The sequence below is a fragment of the Xenopus tropicalis genome, chromosome 3 (genome assembly GCF_000004195.4).
Source record: "Xenopus tropicalis strain Nigerian chromosome 3, UCB_Xtro_10.0, whole genome shotgun sequence".
In the NCBI taxonomy this organism is placed as follows: Eukaryota; Metazoa; Chordata; class Amphibia; order Anura; family Pipidae; genus Xenopus; species Xenopus tropicalis.
The window spans coordinates 128,181,462-128,200,908 of NC_030679.2; the positions used below are offsets into that span (position 1 = coordinate 128,181,462).

General features: G+C 38.4%; 3 protein-coding genes across 3 annotated transcripts; all 3 read right to left on the minus strand.

Annotated features, from left to right (window-relative positions):
• Window positions 1–761: 761 nt before the first annotated feature.
• On the minus strand, window positions 762–1,706 carry LOC116409552 (olfactory receptor 13C9-like). Its single transcript, XM_031898228.1, has one exon. The coding sequence runs from the start codon at window positions 1,704–1,706 to the stop codon at window positions 762–764; it is 945 nt and encodes a 314-aa protein (XP_031754088.1).
• A 2,973-nt stretch (window positions 1,707–4,679) lies between these two features.
• LOC116409553 (olfactory receptor 1-like) lies at window positions 4,680–5,282 on the minus strand. Its single transcript, XM_031898229.1, has one exon. It carries the CDS (start codon window positions 5,280–5,282, stop codon window positions 4,680–4,682), a length of 603 nt encoding a protein of 200 aa, XP_031754089.1.
• A 3,351-nt stretch (window positions 5,283–8,633) lies between these two features.
• Window positions 8,634–9,413, minus strand: LOC116409554 (olfactory receptor 2T1-like). Its single transcript, XM_031898230.1, has one exon. It carries the CDS (start codon window positions 9,411–9,413, stop codon window positions 8,634–8,636), a length of 780 nt encoding a protein of 259 aa, XP_031754090.1.
• Window positions 9,414–19,447: the final 10,034 nt, after the last annotated feature.

A 19,447-nucleotide genomic window follows, 5' to 3' on the forward strand; every position in this document is an offset into this window, starting at 1 on the left:
TCAGTAATTTTTTGGGCTAAATCCAGGCCTTTCTATCTAACCAACAAACCCTTAGGGCTCCCAATATTCTCCAGCCATATGCCCCACCCTCCAGCCAATCAACAACTATTAAATGCAGACAGGGGTCCTACTTTCATTTTTTTGTGGTAGGCTGTAGCAATAACCATAAAAGTTTCACCCATTACTCACCTAAGCAACATACAAGATGGCCTTTGCCTGTCACCAGGGGAGAAATGCCATTCAGAGCTTCCCTGTGAAATAACAAAATCAAGTTTGGCTAAGACCCAGGTTACAACACAACAATCAGATTTGCTCATTCAAATTTTTACCTTGGCTAGCACAAAGTACTCTTTTGCCGTACAATAAATATTGCAGCCAAATATAATGAGATTATATATATTATGATATAATGAGGGAGTGCGCATCTCTGGTTACAGTGCTAAGCATCAGGGAGGTTGCCAGGATGCTATATTACTTGTATAATAGACTTTCAACATTCTCCAGTGAGATATGGAATCCATTCCAAGAGTAACCAGCTGAAAACCACAATTCAAAATGTCACCTTAATTGAAGGCATTGTTAATAAACCTTGACAAGCCTTTGTCAGTAAATTGTCTCCCTGCATTGACAATACATTTGGGCCTTAAGTTTTTTGGGGCAGATATTCAGTCTGGGTATACAGTAACGTATAAATGGGGAATAATATATTCATTTTGATTTTAGCATTAAATGCAGTGCATCGTTATGTACAAACTGGGTGTTTACATCAGAAATATTGATTTTTTTATATTTTTGATAGCATTAATAATATCCTTGTTCCTCAAGCTATACACTAATGGGTTTAACAGGGGAGTGACAGCCACATACAGCAGAGACAGCAGCTTATCCATTTCTTGGGAATTCCCAGAATCTGGCTTCATGTACAGACTTAAAGATGTCCCACAGAACAGAACCACAACTGTGAGATGGGAGCAGCAGCTGGAGAAGGTCTTGAGTTTTCCTGCTGAAGTTCGGATCTTTAAGGCAGAAGAAATAATGTTTCCATAGGAGATCAGAATTAAACCAAATGGTATGAACCCAATAATTACACATGTTACAATCATTACAATTTTAATGCTTTCAAAGCTACTACAAGAGAGCTTCAGTATGGCTTTCAGCTCACAAAAGAAATGATTGATTTCTTGAAAATCACAGAAAAATAAATTAGAAACGAACCAGTAATACATGAAACCATTTGTGGCACCCATCAACCAAGAAACAGAAGCAAGAAAAACATACACAGTTTTCTGCATGATGAGAGAGTAGCGCATGGGGATACAGATGGCTACATAGCGATCATAAGCCATGGAGGTCAGGAGGAGGAATTCTGTTGCAACACATGATGCATAGAGATAAAACTGAGTCATACAGCCCAGGAAAGAAATGCTGTTGTCTCCTGTTATAGTGATGGCCAGAAGCTTTGGCAAGATGGCAGTGACATAGACAATGTCTTGGACAGACAAGTTGCAGAGGAAAAAGTACATAGGAGTGTGCAGGCGGGGCACCAAACATACAAGTGCAGTAATGATAAGGTTTGCACATACAGTTAGACTGTACATCAGTAACACCAAAAGGAAGATCAGAAGCTGGAATTTCTCATGACTCAGAAATGCCAAGAGGTGGAATTCTCTCTGTAATGTTTTGTTTGTTCCTTTATTTCCAGTCATGCTGTGTCCTTGGGGTAAGCAGAATAGTTAATTTAACGTGTGTGGATTGAATCAAGCACGAGGCTGAAGACAGAAATGATATTACTAAGCACCGATTATAACTTATGACATCACTAAGTTCCATTTATAAGGATATAATTTACAGAATATTTATTGTTCTTGTATATATGTATATATTCCACCCTTTGTAGCTCTTTTGTTGGTGGTGGGTACAACTACATGTGCAAACTTATACTATCAAAATACTGGATGTGACTACATCTAGACTTTAAGTTTATTTAGGCTATATTAAGTAGAATAAGTTTAGCAACTGTACCTACTTTAGTGAAATAGACAAAAGGCGCAGGGTAAATTAATCAAAGGCACAAAAGAACCTCCCATCTTATACATCAGTATTGACCAGATTGAGAACCAATAATTGAATGGCTTTTAAGAAATTGCTGACATATAACTCCAAAAACAATAATAAGAAATAAAGACTAATTCAGCTCCTGGAATAAATTAAGAATAAATATGAATATAATGTGACCCAAAGCATAAACGCATATATATATAAACATGTTGTGCTAGTTGCACGATGAACTGGTACAATGGTCTCATTAAAAAAATCCCTCTTATGTCCTTCTGAATATTACAGAAAATTTTTGCGGATTCTTAAAAAAACTGGTTGGGGATAAATGCGTTCTTTGTTTAGATCCTACATATCAATTTAGTGGGAAATGCATAAATATAATGAGCCACTCTAGCCAATGAAGTAGTAACATTTTCATCTCTAACACATTTCACATGTTCTTCAGAATCAAAACCCTTTGCACAATATGAAGAAAAATGTTTCCAGAACATCAACACTGTTCAGTTTTTGCAACATTCTCTGTCCCATTTAAACAGGCATGACTTGGATAAAGAAGCATAAACCCTTAGTGTAAATGGTTTATAAGCCTCCGCTAATTGGAATAAAACTGAAGAAAATGTATCTTGATTCTGAGGATATAACCCATTTTACTGAGCCAAAAAAGCCAAAATCGTGCTTTAGAAAGCTGAGATTTATATAAACATACATAATTCCCAAAAGGACTCCTGTTTATTCTCCTAAGAAACCCAGCTGATAATGCTGCGAGCATTTAGATCTTAGGGATTTAAAATAAGACTCCATCTATTTAGGTTTACTGACAAGTATTAGTAGACAGACCATACTTTATTTTAGTTGCCAGATTATGTCTAAAAATGAAATTAATGAATTAATGAAATTAATACTATAAAAAGAACATAATGAGTGAATGGGGACTAGTTTCAGTTCCAGTGGTTACCACAGTACTGATAACTTGTGATTAGTGATTTAGGTCTGAGCAACAGATTAAGAGTTCTAATGTAGCCTGGCCGGTTGCTGACACCTCAAGGAAGTCTCATTCTTGTTGGTTGCACTAAAAACAACAGTAGTGACACTTACTTATCTAGCTAATGCCCAATGGTGCCTAGGGCAGCACTTGAAAAAAATCCAGCCCTGCTCCTGTCTCTTTGCCTTTCTTTTCCTTACAGTACAGGGATTGGCTCTTGCAAATCCTCCATTTTGGACACAAACACCAGGCTGATGCCAGGTCTTCCTTTCAAGCAGTACATTAGGATTCCCAGCAACCCCTTAAGAGTTGTCCCAATCCCCAGCCAATCAGCCCATTCTCTCACCGGTGACAGGGTTGGCTCAGCTTTTTTGTTAAAGTCAGTTGGCCTCTGAAGATAGTTGTAGGACATCAGGAAATGGAGAGTAAGGTTCTTCTGATCTCTGCTAATGGTTCTTAAGGTCCCCATACACGGGCCGATTATAGCTGCCGATTTCGGTCCCTTGGACCGATTCATCAGCTTATCGGCCCCTGTAGGGGCAGAACCGAGGGGCCTGAAATTGGTTCTTAGTGAAAAAGGCAATTTTTTAAACTTTCTTCACTAACTGGTAAAGAGCTCCCTACTGTAGGTGATACTTGAAACATATATGGCTATTTATGTCCTTCCACTCTTAGCTAAGGAACTGATTGGGATCTTGATGGAATCTATTCTAAGAGCAACAAGCTTCCTGGAAACCACAGTGCAGAATTTCAGCTTAATTGAAATGAGAACAAGGCATTGTTTATAAAATTTGTGTTGTGTTCCATGTGTTAGTAAGCCTACAAATGCCCTTGCCAAGCCTTTGTCAGTAAATTACTTACAGATGTAGGGGAGCTGTGTACACTTGTCTCTCCTCTGTGTTGTTACTATGCAGGTGGAGGAGCCCCCACCCCCTGTGTGATCTGACAGGAAGGAAGTGAGAAGGAGGTGCTGCTGGAACAAGAAAGCAGAGAGACAAGCAAGGTGCTGGTAGCTCACACCGTTCTGTATAAGAAAGTAAACCCCCCCAGTGGCAGAAAGCGCGCTCTTTTAGGGTGCGGAAGGAAAGGGGGCTCTGGGCTCTGAAGAGCAAAACGTGCTCTTCTCAGGGCACGGAAAGCCAAAGGGAGTTCTTGCCACATAAGTGGGGGATTCCCCTCAGCAGTTCAGAAAGTACCAGCTATGTTATGTGAGGGAAGTTGCCCCTGGCTGGCAGGCTGTATCTATCTCTGCAAATTTAAAGGTATAGTGTTCTGACAATAAATCCATCAACCTTTCCTGTGTGTTGTGGAACAGAGGAGGGGTATTGCAGTCAAACCTCTCCTGACCCTGGGTGGAGGCACGCCATTTATCAGTGTACCTGCTCTTTCAGATAGCGGAGGCACAGGACTCCTGTAGTGCCACGTGCAAGTGAATGCTTTAATCTCATGCCGTAGCAAAAGAGAGCTACAAAGAGTTAATGATCGTAAAGGAATATATCTAATGTGTCTCCCTGCATTGACAAAATAAAGCTTGGACCTTAAGTTAATAGGGGCAAAAATGTACTCTATGTAGACAGTTACAGTTATGTATGAGAATTAATATATTTATTTGCATTTTTTTATTAAATACAAAGCATTTTTACATATAAAATGGGTTTTTAGACCAGAAATATAGATTTGCGACATGTTTAATGGCATTAATAATATCCTTGTTCCTCAAGCTATACACTATTGGGTTTAACAGGGGAGTGACAGCCACATACAGCAGAGACAGCAGCTTATCCATTTCTTGGGAATTCCCAGAATCAGGCTTCATGTACAAACTTAAAGATGTCCCACAGAACAGAAGCACAACTGTGAGATGGGAGCAGCAGCTGGAGAAGGTCTTGAGTTTTCCTGCTGAAGTTCGGATCTTTAAGGCAGAAGATATAATGTTTCCATAGGAGATCAGAATTAAACCAAAGGGAAGGAGTCCCATAATTACACATGTAACAATCATTGCAATTTTAATGGTTTCAAAGCTACTACAAGAGAGCTCCAGTATGGCTTTCAGCTCACAAAATAAATGATCAATATTTTGATGATCACAGAAAAATAAATTAGAAATGAACCAACAATACATGAAACCATTTGTGGCACCCATCAACCAAGGAACAGAGACAAGAAGAACACAAACACTTGTCTTCATGATGAGAGAGTAGTGCATGGGGATACAGATGGCTACATAGCGATCATAAGCCATGGAGGTCAGGAGGAGGAATTCCACTGTAACACATGACCCATAAAGAAACAACTGAGTCATACAGCCCAGGAAAGAAATGCTGTTGTCTCCTGTTATAGTGATGGCCAGAAACTTTGGCAAGATGGCAGTGACATAGACAATGTCTTGGACAGACAAGTTGCAGAGGAAAAAGTACATTGGGGTGTGCAGGCGGGGCACCAAACATACAAGTGCAGTAATGATAAGGTTTGCACATACAGTTAGACTGTACATCAGTAGCACCAAAAGGAAGATTAAAAGCTGTAGTGTTTCATGACTCAAAAATGCCAAGAGGTGGAATTCTCTCTGCAATGTGCTGTTTGTTCCTTTATTTCCAGTCATGCTGTGTCCTTGGGGAAAGCAGAATAGTTACGTTAATATGTATGGACTGAATAATGCAAAAGTGATAACTAATAAGTATATATATTTGACCCTTTGTAGCTCATTTGTTGTTGGTAGATACAACAACACGTGCAAACTTGTACTATTAAAATACAGAACCTAGATTTATGATATATTAAGAAGAATAAGTTAAGCAACTGTACCTACTTTAGTGAAATAGATACAAGGAGCAGGGTAAATTGATCTAAGGCACAAAAGAACCTTGTACTATACCTCTGTTTTGACCAGATATTGAGAACCAGGTTCCTTCTACACTTTGTGCCCATGACAGCTTTTGTGCCAACAAGATCACCAGTAACTGAATGGCATGTAAGAAATTGCTAACACATAACTCATAAATTTATAAAAAGAGGAAAGAACTAATTCAGCTCCAGGAATAATTCATGAATAAATATGTATATAATGTGAGCCAAAGCATACACACATATATAAAAACATAACAAGCTTGTTGCACGATGAACTGGTCCAGTGGCCCCATTAAAAAATCCCTGTAAATGGCCATGTGGAGACTACAGAAATATCTTCTGGGTTCTTGAAAAACTAGTTGGGGATTAATGTGTTCTTTGTTTTGGATCCTACATGTCAACTTAGTGGGATATGCATAAATATTATGTGCCCTCTTTTAGACCACTGATGTAGAAAAATTTTCATCTCTAACACATTTTACGTTTTATTCAGAATCAGACGGTGATACAAAAGTAAAAATTGAATTGAATTGGTAAAACACTGCTTAAACACTGAAACATTGTTCAGTATAATGTTACACTGATTTTGACAAAATTAGCGATGGGTAGGGGATAGTGATGTGTGGGTCGAGAAAATCTCAACCTAAACCCAACCCTAACCCACCTACTACCAACCCGAACCCTACCCGGCTTCTGGCAGGGAGAACCCACCCACACAAGTTATGTGCCAAGGCCGGCCCACACATCACTAGTAGGGGAGCATCTCTGTGACTTTATCCCTCTTTTTGCCACAGATTATCTTCCTGTATGAAATCATACATTTTTAGCTTCCTTTGGAAAACAATTTATTTCACTCTAAGGGGTGTGTTTACTAAGAATGGAGATACTGTAAATATCACCTGTGATGTTGCCTGTAGCAGCCAATTAGGTCTTTGCTTTGGTTTCTAACTTGTAGGTGACTGTTCAAATCTTACCGGAGATATTTATCTCCAATCTTAGTAAACATGCCCCCAAGTCTAAGGAAAAAAAAATAGAAGATGAATTTTTTTAAATTCTTTACTACCTAAAGTAAGAAAAAATAATAGTTAGAAATATGCTTATAACATGTTGGAAATAAAATTATTAAATATATTTTTTTTCGATTATTTAAGTGTGAGAGAAATTTGGCTTTTTCCTAATTCATAGCCCTCCCCCTTAAGCACTTTCTAAAGAAAATGGATGACAGAAATTTAAAAGAGTCTTTTAATGCAAAAGAAATGTAAAACAAGTATTTTTCAATCCTATTTGTAATTCTTGGGTAAATTAGTAAATGTATTGTTCAGTAAAGGACAGAAACTGTAAATAATCACACAATAACAATACACTAATAAAGTTCCTATCATTAGCTACATGTCAATCTGATTGAGTTTGCATTACTCCTAGTAGGAAAACCCTGTGATTAAGGAAAAGGATCCTGCCTGTAGCATTCACTGACACGGGGCAGTATAGTAGTACAGTGGGTAGTACTGATGCCTTGCAGCTCCAAGGTCTTGGGTTTGATTCCAACTAGAGCATCAGTTTGTATGTTCTCCCTATGCTTGTATGGGTTCCCCCTACCCACTAAAGAGGCCGGGTAACTGGCTCCTGACCTTAGATTACAAGCTCCATTAAATATGAACTAAATAGAATTTCCATGAAGCGTTGTAGAATATGACGCTTTATAAATAAAGGATAATAATAGTCAGATTTCCAGTCCGGGCTGTTTCCTGCCTATAACATAGTGTGTACATACGCCTTCACACAAACCCCAAAAGATAAAAAAAATTAAAAAGAGAAACGGTCTCTTCAAAACCCAGACATGACTCGTGAAAGGAAGGAATACAAATAATATAATTTTCATTTTGGTCATAAACCCACAATTTTTGAATTGCTCTTCCATTTTAAAAGCTGAACACTGAAAACACTGAAAACAGATGCATCTCAAATCCCTTTGCATAATAGGAAGAAAAGAGTTTCCAGAAAATCAATATTGAACATTTTCTGTACCATTTAAACAGGCTTGACTTGGATAAAGACGCATTAACCCTTACTGCAAATGGTTTATAAGCCGCCACTAATTGGGATAAAACTGGTGAATATGACTCGGGAATGTATCTTGTTGCTGAGACTATTTCCCATTTTACTGAGCCAACTGAGCCAAAATCTTGCTTTAGAAAGCTGAGATTTATATAAACGTACATAGTTCCCAAAAGGACTCCTGTTTATTCTCCTAAGAAACCCAGCTAATAATGTTCTGAGCAATTAGATCTTAGGGATTTAAAATAAGACTCCATCTATTTAGGTTTACTGACAAGTATAAGTAGACAGGCCATTAGTGATGAGCGAATCTGTTCCGTTTCGCCGAAAAATTCGCAAATCAAAAGATCCGCGAAATGGAATCCATTCTAAGAGCAACAAGCTTCCTGAAAACCACAGTGCAGAATTTCAGCTTAATTGAAATGAGAACAGAGGGTTGTTTATAAAATTTGTGTTATGTTCCCTGTGTTAGTAAGCCTACCAATGCCCTTGCCAAGCCTTTGTCACTAAATTACTTACAGAATTAAAGATTGTAAAGGAATATATCTAATGTGTCTCCCTGCATTGACAAAATAAAGCTTGGACCTTAAGTTAATAGGGGCAAAAATGTACTGTATGTAGACAGTTACAGTTATGCCTATATGAGAAGTAATATATTTATTTGCATTTTATTATTAAATGCAATGCATTATTACATATAAAATGGGTGTTTACACCAGAAATAAAGTTTTATGATATGTTTAATGGCATTAATAACATCCTTGTTCCTCAAGCTATACACTAATGGGTTTAACAGGGGAGTGACAGCCACATACAGCAGAGACAGCAGCCTATCCATTTCTTGGGTATTCCCAGAATCAGGTTTCATGTACAAACTTATACACGTCCCACAGAACAGAAGCACAACTGTGAGATGGGAGCAGCAGCTGGAGAAGGTCTTGAGTTTTCCTGCTGAAGTTCGGATCTTTAAGGCAGAAGATATAATGTTTCCATAGGAGATCAGAATTAAACCAAAGGGTATAACTCCAATAATTACACATGTAACAATCATTACAATTTTAATGTTTTCAAAGCTACTACAAGAAAGCTCCAGTATGGCTTTCAGCTCACAAAAGAAATGATTGATATTTTGATGATCACAGAAAAATAAATTAGAAATGAACCAACAATACATGAAACCATTTGTGGCACCCATCAACCAAGAAACGGAGACAAGAAGAACACACACACTTGTCTTCATGATGAGAGAGTAGCGCATGGGGATACAGATGGCTACAAAGCGATCATAAGCCATGGAGGTCAGGAGGAGGAATTCCACCGACACACATGTTCCATAAATAAACAACTGAGTCATACAGCCCAGGAAAGAAATGCTGTTGTCTCCTGTTATAGTGATGGACAGAAACTTGGGCAAGATGGCAGTGACATAGACAATGTCTTGGACAGACAAGTTGCAGAGGAAAAAGTACATTGGAGTGTGCAGGCGGGGCACCAAACATACAAGTGCAGTAATGATAAGGTTTGCACATACAGTTAGAATGTACATCAGTAGCACCAAAATAGAGATTGAAAGCTTTTCATGACTCAAAAATGCCAAGAGGTGGAATTCTCTCTGCAATGTTCTGTTCGTTCCTTTATTTCCAGTCATGCTGTGTCCTTGGGGAAAGCAGAATAGTTAATTTAATATGTATGGACTGAAAAATGCAAAAGTGATAATGAATAAGTATATATATTTGACCCTTTGTAGCTCTTTTGTTGTTGGTAGATACTACAACATGTGCAAACTTGTACTATTGAAATACAGAACCTAGATTTATGATATATTAAAAAGAATAAGTTAAGCAACTGCACCTACTTTAGTGAAATAGACACAAGGTGCAGGGTGCATTGATCTAAGGCACAAAAGAACCTTGTATTATACCTCTGTTTTGACCAGATATTGAGAACCGGGTTCCTTCTACACTTTGTGCCCATGACAGCTTTTGTGTCAACAAGATCACCAGTAAATGAATGGCATGTAAGAAATTGCTAACACATAATTCGTAAAATAATAAAAAGAGGAAAAAACTAATTTAGCTCATAGGCAGATTTTCAATAAGGCTAAGCCTCCCCAAACCAGCTTGGCACCTTAAGAAAAACAAACAAAAATAACCTCACTCCATTTCTGCACTGTCCTGGAAATCTTCTCCTGTTCCTGCAAGCCAGTTGTGCTGTGCTCTGATTGGATCTTTCTTCTTGTGGATTGTTCAATCAGTGCACAGCTTTCTTGACAGACAGTAAAATTGACCAATCAAGGCACAGATGCAGACAGGGCTCGGGAGATATTACAAACTGAAGGCAGTGCAGAAATAAAGACTGAAAAGAAGGATCTCCAGACTGTACACTTTACCTGAGAACCAACTCTGAACTTTTGCTGCAGATTTCATCCCACTCCCACAGGTACTATACACAGGTACTATACACACAGGTACTATACCCAGGCACTATACACAGGTACTATACACAGGTACTATACACAGGTACTATACAGACAGGTACTATACACAGGTACTATACACACAGGTACTATACACAGGTACTATACACACAGGTACTATACACAGGTACTATACACAGGTACTATACACACAGGTACTATACCCAGGCACTATACACAGGTACTATACACAGGTACTATACACAGGTACTATACAGACAGGTACTATACACAGGTACTATACACACAGGTACTATACACAGGTACTATACACACAGGTACTATACACAGGTACTATACACAGGTACTATACACACAGGTACTATACACAGGTACTATACACAGGTACTATACACACAGGTACTATACACAAGTACTATACACACAGGTACTATACACAGGTACTATACACAGGTACTATACACACAGGTACTATACACAGGTACTATACACACAGGTATTATACACACAGGTACTATACACAGGTACTATACACAGGTACTATACACAGGTACTATACACACAGGTACTATACACACAGGTACTATACACAGGTACTATACACACAGGTACTATACACACAGGTACTATACACAGGGTACTATACACAGGGTACTATACACACAGGTACTATACACAGGTACTATACACACAGGTACTATACACAGGTACTATACACAGGTACTATACACAGGTGCTATACACACAGGTACTATACACAGGTACTATACACAGGGTACTATACACAGGTACTATACACAGGTACTATACACACAGGTACTATACACAGGTACTATACACAGGTACTATACACACAGGTACTATACACAGGTACTATACACAGGTACTATACACACAGGTACTATACACAGGTACTATACACACAGGTACTATACACAGGGTACTATACACAGGTACTATACACAGGTACTATACACACAGGTACTATACACAGGTACTATACACACAGGTACTATACACCGGTACTATACACACAGGTACTATACACAGGTACTATACACACAGGTACTATACACAAGTACTATACAGTTCTAAAGGCTGAATCACTAGTTGAAATTAAATTGTTTTTGGCCTGGCCTGACATTTATAATATCCCTATCACCTATCCTAACAGATGGAGGGTAAGTTAACTCTTTCCCCCTGAAAAAGCTCATTGTGCTTTTATATATTTGTTGTTGTTGTTTTTTGCACTTACTATTGTTTTGTTCATTTCTAGTTAGTTACAGGGGAACCAATGTTGTATATCAGTGCCAGTGCCTGAATATCTGCCATCAGTACCCACTGCATCTCACTCCATATAATGTGCTGGTTTTGTCAATACCGACTGCGTCTGACTGTATATAATGTGCCTGGGGTGTCAGTACCCACTGCCTCTCTCTCTATAAAAGTAAATAAAATACATCTAAAGGTGTGGTTCACTTTTAAGTTAACGTTTAGTATGTTATAGAATGGCCTATTCCTAGCAACTTTGCAATTGGTCTTCCTAATTAATTTTTTTTTATAGTTCTTGAGTAATTTGCTTTTCTCTTCTGCCTCTTTCCAGCTTTCAAATTATATTTCTCTTCTGCCTCTTTCCAGCTTTTAAAAAATATTGCTCTGTGAGGCTAAATTTTATTATTATTGTAATTTTTTAATACTTTTTTTATTTTTCCATGCAGGACCCTTAACTATTCATATTCCCATCTCTTGTTTAAACCACTACCTGGTTGCTAGGGTAAATAAGCAACCAGATAGCTGCTGAAATACCAAATGGAGAGCTGAACAGAGAGCTGAAAAAAAGCTAAATAACTGAAAAACCATTAAAAATAAAAGAGGGCCAATTGCAAATTGTTTCAGAATATCAATGTCTACATCATATTAAAAGTGAATTAAAGGTGAACTGCCCCTTTAAGCTAACTGATCACAAACACAAATGAATGGAGAACCCCTTACAGAAGTACATTCTAAGCATTTTAGGGTAAAAAAACAAGCACTCCCACCCGCACTTTTGCGCAGTATCCCTGGGAGTCAGTGGGAACCGTAAGAGGTAGTTGGGAAGTTCATTTTTTACACCAGCAGCGAATCCACTAAGTCTCACATTAGCTGTAGGTCAGTCTCTGTATGACCCATCTTTAGCCTCCCCAAACAAAAAAGTCACCCTCCGCCTATGATTCAGCTCCAGGAATAAATCATGAATAAATATGTATATAATGTGAGCCAAAGCATACACACATATATAAAAACATATCAAGCTTGTTGCACGATGAACTGGCGCAGTGACCCCATTAAAAAATCCCTGTAAATGGCCTTGTGGAGACTACAGAAATATCTTCTGGGCTCTTAGAAACTAGTTGGGGATTAATGTGTTCTTTGTTTTGGATCCTACCTGTCAACTTAGTGGGATATGGATAAATGTGCCCTGTTTTAGACCACTGGAGTAGTAACATTTCATCTCTAATGCATTTTACGTTTTATTCAGAATCAGACGGTGATACAAAAGTAAAGATTGAATTGAATTGGTAAAACACTGATTAAACACTGAAATATTGCTCAGTATAATGTTACACTGATTTTGACAAAATTAGTGATGGGTAGGGAATAGTAATGTGTGGGTCGAGAAAATCTCAACCTGAACCCAACCCTAACCCGCCTACTTCCAACCCGAACCCCCGGTTTCTGGCGGGGAGGGGGAGCGGAGGAGCTCAACCCGAACCCACCCACGCCAATTATGTGCCGACCGGCCCGCACATCACTAGTAGGGGAGCATCTCTGTGACTCTCTTTTTGCCACAGATTATCTTCCTGTATGAAATCATACATTTTTAGCTTCCTTTGGAAAACAATTTATTTCACTGTAAGTCTAAGGAAAAAAAAATAGATGATTTTTAAATTTTTTGAATGAAATTCTTTACAAACTAAAGTAAGAAAAAATAATAGTTAAGAGAAATATGCTTATAACATGTTGGAAATAAAATTATTAAATAGGATTTTTATCAATTAAGTGTCAAAAATGAGAGACACGTGGCCATTTCCTAATTTATAGCCCCTTTTAAACTCTTTCTAAAGAAAATGGATGACAGAAATTTAAAAGAGTCTTTTAATGCAAAAGAAATGTAAAACAAGTATTTTTCAATCCTATTTGTAATTCTTGGGTAAATTAGTAAATGTATTGTTCAGTAAAGGACAGAAACTGTCAAATAATCAAATCGTATAATAACAATAAAATAATAAAGTTCCTATCATTAGCTACATGTTAATCTGATTGAGTTTGCATTACTCCTAGTAGGAAAACCCTGTTGCTAAGGAAAAGCATCCTGCCTGTAGCATTCACTGACACGGGGCAGTATAGTAGTACAGTGGGTAGTACTGATGCCTTGCAGCTCCAAGGTCTTGGGTTTGATTCCAACCAGAACATTAGTTTGTATGTTCTCCCCATGCTTGTATGGGTTCCCCCTACCCGCTAAAGACTCTCCTGACCTTAGATTACAAGCTCCATTAAATATGAACTAAATAGAATTTCCATGAAGCGTTGTAGATTATGTTGACACTTTATAAATAAAGGATAATAATAACATACGCCTTCACACAAACCACAAAAGATAAAAAGATTAAAAAGAAAAAACGGTCTCTTCAAAACCCAGACATGACTTGTGAAAGGAAGGAATATAAATAATAGAATTTTCATTTTGGTCATAAACCCACTTTGGATCAATTTTGAATTGCTCCTCCATTTTAAAAGCTGAACACTGAAAACACTGAAAACAGATGCATCTCAAATCCCTTTGCATAATAGGAAGAAAAGTGTTTCCAGAATATCAATATTGAACATTTTCTGTACCATTTAAACAGGCTTGACTTGGATAAAGACGCATTAACCCTTACTGTAAATGGTTTATAAGCCGCCGCTAATTGGAATAAAACTGGTGAATATGACTCGGGAATGTATCTTGTTGCTGAGACTATTTCCCATTTTACTGAGCCAACTGAGCCAAAATCTTGCTTTAGAAAGCTGAGATTTATATAAACGTACATAGTTCCCAAAAGGACTCCTGTTTATTCTCATAAGAAACCCAGCTAATAATGTTCTGAGCAATTAGATCTTAGGGAATTAAAATAATACTCTATCTATTTAGATTTACTGACAAGTATTAGTAGACAGACCATACTTTAGTACAGCTTATGTCCAAATAAACCAAATAAATGGAATCTGTACTAGAAAAAGGACATATTACTTGTGATTAATTGTGATTAGTGATTTAGGTCCGAGCAGGGTCCCATTTATAAGTCCAAATTTCGGATGTTTAAAAGTACGATTGGCAAATATGTGGAGTAAATATAATAATAATTTATAATTTCTGATGATCGAAAATGTTACAAAAATTATTTTCGTAGATGTACGATATTTTTGTATCTGAACGATTGTAAATGGCGCAATAACCTTTCTGACTTTGACACTTCAATGCATGATAGGGAATGGTCTCACTCTCCAGCCAATCAGCCCATTCTCTCACCAGTGACAGGGTTGGGTTAGCTTTTTTGTTAAATTTGGGTGGCCTATGAAGACAGTTGTTGGGCCTCTGGTAATGCAGAGAAAGGTTCTTTTGATCTGCACTTATTGTTTTTAGTGACAAATAGCAGATAATAATGGTTGCTTAGTATATCTGTAATAATAAGTCAAATCAACTGAACTTGCTGTGTTTTTCTTGAAGTCATTTTGCCAGTCATCCAACTGGCTTTCTCAATTCAGAATGACTTGTACAATGATCTTCCTGGAATAAATACCCCGGAATGTTGCTCCAATCAGCATAATCTGTTTATCATAACCAGCATGGGGTCAAGGATCTCATGAAGGTGAGGTGTTGATTGTATTTAATTTCTATAGAGCAACAAATTCTGTCCAAATCCTAGGAAGGACAATTAACATTCAACAAGTAAAAAACAAACTACAACTCCACCCCCCAAGCTAAAAATAAATAAATAAGACAGAACATTTAGGTTGCTGCAGTTGTCTCTCAAATAAAAACATGGTTAAATTTGATTATTTTACAAAGTTTAAAAGGTTCAAGGTTTAAAAAAAAGTCACGGTTGTGCCAAATTGGTCACTTCAAAATAGGGGTGATACATCAAAATGGGTGCGATCACGGCAAAGTAGGCATGGTTGCAGCAAAAAGATGTGGGGGACAAAAAAGTCGTGCGACAAACGCGTTTTGCTGAATTTTTGCTGGTTCACAACATTTCTTGATGTTTTGAGAATTTTCCGGCGAAGCCAAACCGGGCAGATTCACTCATCACTATTCATTTCCCTAATACCTAATGAAATGTCCCTATTGCCAGCCTGAAGGGATATGTATCATCTATTTATCTATCTATCTATCTATCTATTTATCATCTATCTATCTATCTATCTATCTATCTATCATCTATTTATCTATCTATCTATCTATCTATATCATCTATCTATCATCTATCCATCTATGTTTCTATGTATCTATCTATCTTTGGATATCTATCTATCCATCTATGTTTCTATCTATCTATCTATCTATCGTCTATCTATCTATCTATCGATCGATTGATCTATCTATCTATCTATTGTCCGTCTATCTATCTATCTATCTATCATCATCATCATCATCTACAGCATCTATATATTTATCTATCTTGCTCTTTTACAGTGTATTTTTTAAGTAATTCACAGTTTTATATTCCTTTCCATTGTTAGGGGATCTAACTGGCATTAAAAATATCTTTCATTTTTATGGAGCCACAAAGCCTAAAATCAGGATTCCCATCACAGGCCTATGAAAAGGGGTGGTGTAAAATTCAGATTACTGTTAGAGCCCTGTGTTTATATAATTGTCAGGAACAGCCACAGGTGGGTGGCTGGCAGGTAGGAGCTTATATGCCGTGTAATATGGGTACAGGGGGTACTGCGCTTGTTGATAGGCAGGAAAAAAGTTATGTTGCTGAAACTTGATTTATTAAATGAAAATTGAGCAATAAGAAATATGGAAGTCCTTACAACAGGCCAGTGGTCAGAGGCAGGCAGAAGATGAAACAAATCCGGAAAGCAGGCAGAGGGTCTGGACTGGCAGCAAACAAGGAGGGTCCGGAATAACAGGCAGTGGTCAGGGGCAGGCTGAAGGCAGGGAGAGTCCAATAATCAGGCCGAGGTCAATACCGGGAGATCAAACAGAGGTCAGGAACAGGAGTAGTAGAACAGGGTAAGGTGAACGGAATCAGGCAGGTATGCGGGCAGGAGTCAGGCAGGAACAGGGACTGGAACAAGCAGGTAAGGTCACTGGAACGTAAAAGGGCTCAATGATCAAGCAACCAGGGGTTTACAGGCTTATAAGGCCCGTTAATTGTCTGATTGCAACCACCTGGGCTAATTAAGGGAGGAGAAGGAGAACATAGACACAGAAGCAAAGAAGAGGGGTTAACAGAAAGTTCAGGGCTGGGTGCCCAAGGTCTCCAGTGGCTCAGTGAGGTAATGCTGAACCTGCCTAACATACAGTCTAGAGTTCTGGTACAGGCAGGTCCTGACAATAATAAATAATGTACCCCCTATTCCTGTAAAATAGAAGGAGTTCCATGACCTCTATGACCATATAAAGGTACAAGGCCGAAGGCTGAGAGTTGGAACTCTGAGGTGACATCTAATATTCTTTTTTTTTTACAACAGGGGGTACAAATTTATTATGATACACAAGTTTCAGTGAGGCATACATGCATGCATGCTACTATATACCCCCAATAACGGCCCCATAAATGACCTCCTGCTACAGCAATGTGTTCTTGTTCTCTGGAACATATGAAGTGGGTATAATACAAGTGGCAAACTTTGGTTCCTCGGTGGATTTGTATTGTCTCTTCATTACAAAATAGCAAATGCAATAACATTATTATGTAACCTCTATTTCAGCTCAATAGCTTTCTTCCCGGACTAGTACCAGTAGAACATGGATTACACTGTAGTCTCTCACCCAGAATGGGCCTTTGCTAAGTGGAAGAGGAAGGTGAGGGTGTTTTGCAACTATACCTCTTAGTGCTATACAGAAAAATAAAAACAGAGGGCGCCAGAGGTTCTTGCAAACAACAAAATAATAAGTGTTTATTGAACATCCACAGGGTTACTCACAATAAAGCTTCTCAGGGGCCAGTGGTACAGGCAACACCACATACAGAGTCTAATACAGACTGACACTCCCCTGAGTACAGACTTGGCAGGAATTGTACTTCACCTCTGCGACACACCCTGTAGTGGATCCCTCAGGGGATTCTCTATCCTGATTCCCTATTCACTTGGATCCCTACACTACAGGCAATGTGGCCTGGGAGAGATATCTCCAAAACTGCAATTCCTATGCAGGAGCTCAGAACTGCTCTTTCTAGCTCAACCCTAACTGCCTTACACTCCTAGAGTGGTACAATAAAGGGAGCTACACCTGCCACTATTTAATGCCTCATTCACGGGGCCCTGTTCCCCGACTTCACTGGGCCCCTTCCCTGGGCTCACAGCACACACCAATCCTGTTCCTCAGGAGGAAGCAAACAGGAAGGTGCCATTCCTTTCCCAGCACTATAGCAAAGTGAGGCAGGAAGTGGTCACCATACCTACTAGCCAATAGCACACATATGTTAATAAACTTACTTAGATACATTCCCTTCTGCCCAGCAACTAAGGGAATTTAACCTGTGTGGATTTAAAGCCATAGGGACCATTTAACCCTATGGGTCCCTACAATTATTATGCATATTTTAAGTATTACACAAGCATATATAGATCTGTAACCAAAATTCATCACAATGTCTCTCTGCTCCCTGTATTGTTGCTGTTTGTTATTACAACCATACAATAGGGAGCCTTTGTGTGGAAATATTTTTAACTTTTACAGTCAAGAAGTTTGTTGTTTTAATCTGCAATCAATGGAAATCAGTTCTTCAAACCCTGTCAGATACTAAACCATTGGGTTATTAGCCTGGGAAGCATGATTACCATGTGGTTTGTCCTCTAGCAAATCACTTTATTTTGTTTTGTTGAATAAGAAGATAACATTTGATTTTTACATTGTGTTCATAAGAGCCGAGATTTAAAAGACACAGACAGTACTTTATTAGTGATAGGATAACTTTGCATTGTTCTGGTGAGGATCAAGCTATATTAACCAAAGGCAGCACAAGAACCATGGGGCATGGGTTCTGTGAGCCCTCACACCAGACATCTCAGGGAATATTTACTATTGTTGGATCTTTGGAAAGCAATGAAGTGTCCCCCATTACCCATTAGCGTTTGCCTAGCAAGGAATACTTACAGTTAACAATTTCCAAAGCAACAGATTGTTGTCACCATTCCGTTTTATAAGTGATATGACTAGGGTCGGACTGGGGGATGCAGGGCCAACCGGGGCTACTGCCCCACACCCCCCTAACCCCTGGCAGGGGTCTTCCCCTAAACGCAGAACTTAATTTCAACATGTCAGGGGAGGGACACCGGCGGCGGTGACAGGGTGACAGGGATCAAGTCCAACCCTGGATATGATATTGTAATATCACAATGTACTTGAAGCCTGACAAGACCATTGTAAAAGATAAGAACCAGAAATGTCTTAAATATAATGTACATATTCAGTTCTGGTTGCCAAATTACTAGTGAAATGGACATAGGGACATAGGGAATGCAGTTTAATGGTTACAAGCTTCCAGAAAACCATCATTAGACTTTCAACATGGTTGTGGTTAATAAGATGTGGGATATCTGCCCTGGATTTTTAATTCTAGCAATGCCCCCCCACCTGCCAAGCCTTTGTCAATTAATGACATACAAAGTTAACACTCTTGAAGATAGTATTTAAGTACTGTATATACTTGAGTATAAGTCGATCCGAATATAAGCTGATTTTACCTAATTTTACCTAAAAAAACTGGAAAAACTTATTGACTGGAGTATAAGCCTAGGGTGGGAAATGCAGCAGCTATTGCTAAGTTTTAATAATCAAAATAAATTCCAATACAATTACATTAATTGAG